We start from the raw sequence: 9,983 nt of genomic DNA, 5'->3' as shown, positions 1-9,983 counted from the left end.
TAAATCAGGTAAGCAGCACTTCATTTATGTCTGTATAGCAGCACAATATCTAGAGCAGCACAACAAAACGCAAACGCTTTCTGAGGATGTTTGTCCCTTACAGGCTTTCGTTCACGTGACGTCTGGCTCGGTAACCGGAAGTGATCATACGTGGTGTGTGTGGATCTCGCACTGGTGCTTTTGGTGAAGTTTGTGGGGTCACGAGGAGCCCGGAAGTAGCAACGAGGCTCACGGAGTACCGGGAGAAGTGATATCGGCGGGAAGGTTATCCATCGACCGATACGGCGGGAGCAGAGCGGGCAGCCATGAAAAGCAGTGTGGCCCAAGTCAGAGTAAGTACAGAGCTGCCTGCGGTAGTATTCAGCTTATTAGTGACTGGTTATTACTACAGGGTCAGGGGGTGCAATGTACTTCATGTCATACTAATAACACATACCTAGTATACCTTACTATATGTCATATAATGGGAGATGGAATAGCAGCTGTATATGTAAACACTGCACTCTTGTACTGAACACTAAGAGAAACAATCTGACAAGCTTTTATTTGAACACAGTCACCCCTGAAAATGCCAATCCCCCCCCCCCCCAAAGCTCAGTGGTTTCACCTGCTGACCTCTTTATCACTACTGTCTCCTATAGAAATGTGGATTCAGAGGGAGGAACCATTACGTTTTTAGGAGGCACCAGGTGCTTGAGAAGTAATCACTAAATATGTGTTTTGTTCATGGATTCATGGCTTCCACATATAATTTTATGCGGCCACTAGGAGTGAAAGCAAAGCACTGTATAAGCCCCAAAGGCCCCAAAGTTGACATTGTGCTATGTACTCGATAGATCTATCGCTGTCACATTGCAATGTATACCTGGATGCAGCCACCTCATCTCATAGGCTGCAATATATGTTATTTCTGTGTTTTGGGCTTACTAATCCTTTACATTGTATGGCCAGCTACCTGTTTTTACTACATCCAGCGGCTCTCACATCATATCCAGTGGCAGCCCCTGTATTTTGCCCCAACTTTTCTGTAACTACCGAAAAGATAGCCGGGTGGTGCGCCCAGCTAAAAGGAGCTGCGAGAACACTGTGTTGAACTTTGTTTCTGATACTAAAACAACTTTTGCCTTAGGCTATGTACACATGTGCAATAATTATCATTGGAAATGAACAACCAATGACCAATCACTTGATAATCGTTAACAAAAAAAAAGTGCACAGCAACGTTGACGAATGAGGAATGTCGGTGGAAACGAACGACCGCCCCGGCAGATCTAAATGGTCTACGATCGTTCTCAAACTATGTGATCGTGGTTTGTTTCATGAGACACTTTCTCCGGTACATGTCACTTCCTGCATCGTTCAAATGTTCATATCTAGTGTGTGTAGACTGTTGGTGGTTGATATTTGAATGATCGTATCGTTACAGCGTGTACAGAGTCGTGCACAATAGATCATTCAAACTATTCGTGAATAATTGTTGATCGGTTTTTAGTTGTTCGATTATTGCACGTGTGTACCTAGCCTTATTCTTTTACAGACACAATGTACATCTTTATGTCAACATTGATACGTTGTATGTAAGAACAATCATTTCACTAACACACGGATCTCATGATACTGACTTGTCCTATCCCAGTTTGCTTTAATACATGCTTTTCTTTCAGATGCTGAGATCAGGACTTCCTGAGGCATATTACCTGCACAATTTTCCTTTTGCATAAAATGTATCAATTAACAGCATTGGCTTGTTTCCCCACCACATATATACATCTATGTACCCACAGATTCTACTAAGTATACAAAGTCATTTTTCCTGTCTTGGATTGTAGCTTTAAACCAGTGGTCGCCAACTGGTGGTCCATGAGAAAATTTTGGTGGTCTGCGGCTCTTGCCAGTGCACCCCCCAGTGGGGTCAGAAGAACCCCCCTGGGGGGGCGCACCGGTCAAAGCCGCAAACCATGTTCCCCATATAGATCGCAGGCTCAGGGTGGTGGGTGGATTGTGTCTATGGCTCAGAACTGCGATGGGAGAGTGGACGAGTTCTGGCTTCATGACGTCACTCTGGGGGAAGTTTCTTCCCCTTTGAGTGACTTCCCACGAATGCACCGTCCAAAGCCTATAAGTTTAGTGGTCCGTGTGTCCGAAAAGGTTGGCGACCCCTGCTTTAAACTACATATGATCCCAGGCCATTTTTAACTGGTTTCGTTTTCCTCTTTGTATAAAATGAATCAACCTTTCATATATATGTTGGTACAATTAAATTGATTAAGACGTCTCTTTTAAAATTTTCAGAGTTCCTCCAACTTTGACACCTATCAGCGAAGAAGCTCGTCTCCTGAGGACCGGTAAGCAGTATTCTGTTTGCTCTGAGTGTTTATCACCTAGCAGAATGTATGATATTTTGCTTATAATGCACATTATAAATCTGTGTTATGCGTAGTAATGGCTTTTGGAGGTTTCTGTGCTACCCACCCATTATGTGTATGTATTCGGGTAATTTTCACCATTCATTGGAATGACATCACTCCCAATAGCGTAGAAAGGTAGCTTATAGTCTCTGTTTAAAGTTGGAGAGCCAAGTGATGGTCTTTTTACATGCCGTTTTTCTTGCCTTTGTGCCATTAAGTCAGTGAACTACGTGGCAGTTAATTAAATTTCTCCAATATACTTTTCTGTTTACCTTTTCTCATGTTACCATCCTGTTTGCTTCAGCTGTACTCTGATTGTAGAAACAGTATGATGAGTGAGCAAAGAAGGTCCAGTATGTGCAGCAGGAGAGTTAGGTTTATATGTGAACCTTTTGTGTTGCTACTTATGGGAACTTATAGGAAGTTGCAGCAGGTATTACTGGTCATTCACACTGAAAGATCCTTTCCACTAGGGTGATTGTAAGTTGTATCATTACTCAAAGGAAGTCATATCTGAAATGTCTTTCTGGCTTCTCCTAAGTATTCTTTCAGGTCCCAACATCTTTCCCAGTCCTTTCTTACTCTACTGCCTTCACTAATGTCTTAATTATTAGAAGGTACGTTGATGTCTCTTTACTGAGACCATGTGTTGCTAACAATTTAAAATGTAAATTTGTAGCACTTCTATACAACTGTCAGAGGAACAGATAGGATGTGCAGCCCAGTATTGTCAAGAGTTACATTTAATAAATTGCTTGCAGGTATGGAGAGAGAGATCATTCACTATCTCCACGTGATAGAGGTTACTCTGATCGCAGCAGAGGATACTCCGATCGTGACCACTATGATGATGAGCGACCAAGAAATGGGAGATATGACAGGTCAGAGGATGCAAGGCAAGTGTATGTTCTGTTCCATAGAAGCCAGTCTGTGTAATGATTCCTAGTCTTCCCCTGTGGATTGAATTAGGTATTCTCAGATATCTTTATGAATATATTGCCTATAACAAAGGCCACTGAAAGTAAACTATTATAGGTACTAAGTTTAGGCAGTTTATATGTTTGAATAAAACATCCTACAACTTTTTGCAAACCCATTTCATGCGGTATTTCATTTTTTCAGCACTTAGTCTATAGAAAATTATGTTCCTTTTAGCCGTTAACATATTATTTTCCTAGTTTAGTTTTCTTGACTGTTTACCTTTCTGTTTTGTGGCAGATTGAAGGAAAGGGACAGGGAGTATGATAGATCCAGAAAAGATCCAGAGAAAGACTTTTATAAAGACAGATCAAGAAGAGACAAAGATAGGGACTATGAGAGAGACAGATCAAGACGAGATCCAGATAAGGATTTTGATCGAGATAGAACACGAAGAGACTACGACAGAGACTCCGATAGAGACAGATCAAGAAGAAGCCCAGATGGAGACAGGGCAAGAAGAGAGTCAGACAGAGACCGATCAAGAAGAGATGCAGATAGTGACTTGGACAGAAAACGTAATAATAGATCCTCTCCTCTTACTGAGCAAAGATCGGAAGATCCGGTTTTAGCAGCACCCCCTGTGAAGAAAAAGAAAGAGGACTTAGATCCCATTCTTACCCGGACTGGAGGAGCTTATATTCCTCCTGCCAAGCTGCGTATGATGCAAGAACAGATAACTGATAAGAGCAGGTAAGTGTGTTTTTTAAGTGAGCATATTGTCTGCACCAGTGTTTTTCAACCTTTTTTGAGCCACGGCACATTTTTTACATTGAAAAAATCCTGCGCGACACACCATAAATCAAAAATGTTATAAAATGACACTCTGTAGCTAATTCTCTTGTCTCTAAGAATAAACAAGGCAATTAAGCTACCTACTGCCACCCACTGACATGGAAGAGTATTAGTCACTACAGCACAGACACTTGACAATGGAAATTGGATAATTTCCCACAGTACACCTGAAGATCTCTCACGGCACACTAGTGTGTTGTGGCACAGTGGTTGAAAATTACTGGTCTACACAACTGGTAAAAATTATAACACAAATATAAGTACATTGAGCACTTGCCAAAACAGTCAGTTGCACCAACATATACCGATACAGAAGTGAGCTATCAGCATACAAAATGTTTGGCAGGATCTGCATTAATAAACAAATCTAACAAAATTGGTAATATATTTAAAGGGTGCACAAGACACATTTTTGAGGTTTACATACACGTTTACTGGCTTAATCTGAAGTATATTACTTACCAGCATGTATATTCACTGTAAATTTATTATTTAGGATGACTTTTGTTACCTGAACTAACTAATCCTATAGTATTAAAACCTCCCCAGTCAATGGGTTTTCCTTGGTATTGTAGGGGGACTTCAACCAACTTTTTTGGATCCCAATATGTGTCCTGAATTTTCAAGCACTTCTGGTCCCAGTGTTTTAAAATAATTTACAATACATTATTTCTGGTGTCTTGGTATATTTTTGTTAAGTCGTTTTTCAAACACAGACCCCATTATAGACCAAGCTACATGACTGAAGTACAACTTTAAGATGACTTTACTAAATTGAGGTTTGTTTGCATTGTGATTTTTGTGCCTACCGGTAGATATTAGAATGCAGTCATTTGCAGCTGCTTGACTAAGAAAGACTGGTCAGGTCAAGAGTGCCTGGAAAATGAACTTATATTGCTGGATCTTTTTGTTTTCTCATATCTATTGTAACATGGAGGATAGTAGTGGGGTGTTTTTACCTCCCTGGGTCAGGCGCAGTTCAAAGTAAATCTGGAGTTCAAAGTAAATCTGGAGGCAGTCTCTTATTTTTACCAACACAACCAGTTTATTTGTGCTGTACAGGCTATTTTCACTATCTAGCCAAAGGAGAAAAAGCAAAAAAACCTTGCCATTAAATGGGTGACTATTTACAACATGAACTAGAGAACCCCTCTCTACTGTGAGAAAACCCAATGTTTGTACCAAAATAAACAACACCCGATAACAGACTTTCCAACAACCCAATACCTTTTTCTTTTCTCAGTCCACCACAGACATGTGGTTCCCAGAGCAGAACAGGGTGGACTGACCAGATATCAGTCTTTTTATGTTGGTTGAGCATTTATCGCAGGGGGACACCAAATCCTGGAGTAGAGTTTTAAAATGGCATTGCAGAAGACAGAAATCTGCAGCATATGTATACACTATCTACCACTTTCCCAGACACTCTCTCCCTGTAATGGCCACATATTTAATTCCTAAGCATTTCATTTTCAGGTGTATTTCTGATACCATCATTTAAGTTTTTTTGCAATAAACAATTTAGTAATATACTTAAGAATTTTATTTTCTTGTGAGTGCCATTGAATTGTTAATTTTAGAGTGTTCTAGCATCTCAAAAGCTGTGTGAAGAGGAATGTTACAATCACATGATCTAATGGTTATAGATTTGTCATTTCAGAACTGTATGGGTCATTAGGAAGGCACAAATAATATTGATAAAAATTTGGCTGTGGGATTTTATTTAAAAATCCCTGTGACACAAATCGGACTGTGCATACTGAACAACTGGTTTTCTAGGTATCAGAAGACCTGAGGTACCTACCCTGTACAGGTAGTCCCTGGGTTACATACAAGATAGGGACTGTAGGTTTGTACTTAAGTTGAATTTGTATGTAAGGCGGAACAGGTACATTATTATAATAAATGCATTTAGGTCGGATGTTTGTCTCAACATAATATTAGCCAGTGTGGTGTCAGTTACTGTATAAAATCCTCACTGTAAGGTAATCACAAACAAAGCAAAAAAAAAACTTTATGGAGCCTAGACATTCAGAAAGAGCTCAGTCCTTAGGCTCTCCCACAACCTCAGCTGTGTTTAGCAAAAGATTTCCTCTGCAAGTCATGCAAACTGCCTCCCTCCCCCCATCAAGCCTCCGTCCTGCACAGTTGAAAGCAGGGAAGCCCCGTTGGTATCTAGTAGTCGTCCATATGTCGGATGTCCTTAACTCGGGCACTACCTGTACTCGATGTTGAAATCTTCCTCTGTTCCTCCCTAAATGTTCCATGAATTCACTGCTGTCTTCAGTAGAGCAGATTAATTTGTATTACTTTTTGTTTTCTCATAGCTATTTTTTATGTTAGGATATCTATTTAATTGTAAGCATCTCATTTTCAAGCATATTTCTGTTTTTGTTTTGTTTTTTTCCCTTTCAAATGTTTTTTTGATACCTGTGAGTTACTTTTCTTTGCTATAAGTACTGCCTAATGCAGACATGTTACAAATAAATATATGAAATAAACTGTGTCCTAGGAATTGAGCAAAGTCATTTTAATAATTTGAGTGCCATTTAAATATAATCCATCCTTTAGCTTTAGGAATATCCTGCAACGCTGCACATTTGACTATAGTCTGATTTTACATGAACTGGTAACCAAGTAAGACCATGTACCGATTATCCAAAAGATTTCTAGGTTATCAGCTGAAAAACCTTATGGAGCTCATGTTTACAGGGAATATTTGAAGCTACAAATTGCTCTATACAAAAAAAAAAAAAAAATGGTGGTGTATTTCTAAAAGGATGCTGTCATTTTCATACATACACATCAGAAACATCATTCTGCAGGAAAGGAATATTAAGAAGGAAGTGTGGGCTAGAAGACGACTGGATACTCTCTAAGGTCGGATAATAAGATTAGAACATAGCTCCTTTCACAGTATAGTTTTATTACTTGTAAAATGTATTCACTGCCTCTGCAAGAGGCACACATTGCCTTTGTATTTACAGAAAAATACAGTACATTTTCTATACGTTTTACATCAATCTTTGTCTTCTAATATTTTACTCACAGTGAGGAGGAATGATCCAGTGAAGAGTAAAATAAAGAAATTCAATAACCTAGGCTTGATTGTGTGCTAAACCTTTAATTGAAGTGGAGGTGGTGGAAACAATGGGAACAGGAGCTAAACAAAAAACTCTTAGCTGGTAGCATGTGAACTTCAAGGAATGTAGGGCGTATGTTGTCAGAAAGTAGCTATATGAGCTATAGAAGAATAGTAACCTGTGGAGGAATCTCAGGTTTCCACAGAACCCTGGTTGAGAAGCACTGCTTTAGAAGAAGCAGTCTATTCTTCTGAAACATTTGGCTGCTCATTTCTAGTATGATCTATGCCACCCTTTCTGAGACTTTGCCTGATCTCCGCGGTAAATGCTATATTGGGTCAAGGTTGTTGTTGTACCTGAGGCCATTCTTGTTTTGGGACCTGCACCTGTAAACAGGTGTTTGACAGTAAAATATCCAACCATTACTCACATGTCTGTGTGATTAAGATATTTAACATTACAAGCCATTCAACTATTCCTAATCCTGTGCAACTATTGATTAGGGGTTTGTCTCAGTACACGACAAAGCAAACTTTTAAACTGTAAATCATTGAAACATCTATATGAGCTACACATATTAAATATAAATTACACACAATTTGAAAAATGTAATCCTTATGAAAAAATAGGCATAAAATGGATATATTTAGACTCTTAATCTGAACTCCTGGAAATATATACAGCAGAGCTGTTTTACCTGTCATAAGATTTGTACTTCTGACCAGTCATTCCTAAGATTTGCACAGCCTGTGGACCTGATTTTTCTCTACTGCCAATAAATAATACAGCAAGATCTTGTTCCTGATTTCAGCCTGTGACTGGACAGTGAAATCAGTATATGCAAGCTGACGAGCTCACCTCTGTCATTCTGCTCTTTCCTATATTATATTTCTTTTTTGGCACATAAACTCTGCATCGCAACTAATTACCTTTTTGTGCTGCTTCTTTATCTCCCAGTGTGAGCTCACTTGTACAGATAATTGCAAGAAGCTAAAAGTAAATTGTGGTGCCTACAGTAAAGGTGTGCCTACATACATTATTTATTTACCTTCCATGAATACAGCTTAAAAAAAAAGCTTTAATTTTATTCCCTGAAATTGTACTTTTAACCCCCATTATTGTAGTAAGCTTCAAAATGGAAGTGTCTCAGAAAACAATAGAACACCAACTCTTAGGCAGCAAACTCCCATAAGACACCGTGTTAATCGTCTCAACATCCCCCTGAAGAAGCCTTAAAGGGGAAACGCGTTGGGAACCGTAATCCAATGGGTTATGGTCTAGTCTTACTTTGCTTGACATTTATTTTATAGTTGCATTAGTCGATCTCTGTCTAATTGTATTATATATTGTTAACCTGTGATGTTGTAATTGCTATTAATTATCTTTAAGTAAACTAATAATAATATGCCAAAAACTCTCCTTCATTTTTTTCACTCTTCAAGGGTATTAAAAACTAATCTTTGTTTGCTCATATTTAATCAGGGGTTGACATAGATCTCTCCAACAATGTACTCAAGCATCTCCTAAATTATTTTTATATGTTGTCCTTACAATAACGTTTAGTTGTTGGGAAATACAAGCAGCTCCAATGCAAATATAAGCCTTTATACTTGAACCATTATCGTGTGATCAGACCATAAATTCTGTGGTAGTTCAAGGAAAAGAATTTAGCGCAGTGAATATATATTTTTGGCTTAAAAAGGAGACAAGTAGTCTTTTTCTAGTATTTTCTAGACACGTATATGTCATTACAATCGGCATAATGACTTATCATGGATTAATAGTATGTTTTAAAATCTGTTTTCTGAATCTATTTCTCAATTTCACATGGTAAATTATTTGATGTTGGCTTAATTTTTCTTTTCCAACTGCAAGTTTATTGGTCCGCTCAGACTTCATTGGAAACAATGGGTTGGTGAAGGGTCCTACCGGTATATTGTCTTGTATCTGCCCATTCATATGCAGCTTGATCTAGCTGAGATACTCTGTACAGTCTAGAAAAGAATAGAAAGTCTGTACCTGCTCCCTGGCACCCTTTGCAAATTTTGGCTTCTCTAATTTAGAACCTTTCCTACTACATGAGGTTGCTAATTGTTGTGACCCAATAAATTTCTTGTGTTTATGTGAGTTCATGTGAAAATATATATACAGGTGATCTTTTTTTTTTTTTTTTTTTTTTATATTAAAAACTCAATAATGTATTATGTTTCTTGCTTTACCTTAGAGGCCTGCTGTCTAGGTCAGTCCTCCAAGCTCAGAGTGCATCTCCCATCTTCACCCACGTGTATGCTGCCGTGGTAGCAATCATCAACTCCAAGTTCCCTCAGATAGGAGAATTGATTCTAAAGAGGCTCATCCTCAATTTCCGTAAAGGATACAGGAGGAATGATAAGGTATGGGACAAGCTGTTTTGTGGTATAGTGTTGCTAGTCTTTACTTAGCTTTTTTATCATAATGGTACTTAAACATTCACAATATTTATGATTTATTAAAATAATTTCTTTATAGAAATTAATCTGTTAAATACCCAAAAACTGCTTCCGGCAGCTGTGATATAAACCAAATATCCTTTCATAAATATTAATATTATTATTATTCTGATGTCCATCATTTGTTTTTTCATTTAGCAACTTTGTTTGACAGCTTCAAAATTTGTCGCCCATCTCATTAATCAGAACGTGGTAAGTATTTTTTTCTTTTGTTTTTAGTGGTTAGTAAA

General features: G+C 38.3%; 1 protein-coding gene across 1 annotated transcript in view; it reads left to right on the top strand.

Moving 5' to 3' along the window:
* The first annotated feature begins 124 nt into the window (after positions 1 to 124).
* The window catches only part of CWC22 (CWC22 spliceosome associated protein homolog), a 38,883-nt gene continuing 29,024 nt past the window's right edge, over positions 125 to 9,983 (top strand). The window contains exons 1-6 of the mRNA XM_072419102.1: positions 125 to 332; positions 2,293 to 2,345; positions 3,170 to 3,304; positions 3,627 to 4,080; positions 9,463 to 9,657; positions 9,892 to 9,945. Coding sequence (XP_072275203.1) covers positions 306 to 332; positions 2,293 to 2,345; positions 3,170 to 3,304; positions 3,627 to 4,080; positions 9,463 to 9,657; positions 9,892 to 9,945 — 918 coding nt within the window. The 5' untranslated portion in view covers positions 125 to 305. The remainder of the gene's footprint in view (positions 333 to 2,292; positions 2,346 to 3,169; positions 3,305 to 3,626; positions 4,081 to 9,462; positions 9,658 to 9,891; positions 9,946 to 9,983) is intronic.

This window comes from Pyxicephalus adspersus, chromosome 7, assembly GCF_032062135.1.
Source record: "Pyxicephalus adspersus chromosome 7, UCB_Pads_2.0, whole genome shotgun sequence".
Lineage (NCBI taxonomy): Eukaryota > Metazoa > Chordata > Amphibia > Anura > Pyxicephalidae > Pyxicephalus > Pyxicephalus adspersus.
The sequence above is the reverse complement of the archived record's forward strand: the minus strand, read 5'-3'. Positions and strand labels throughout refer to the sequence as shown.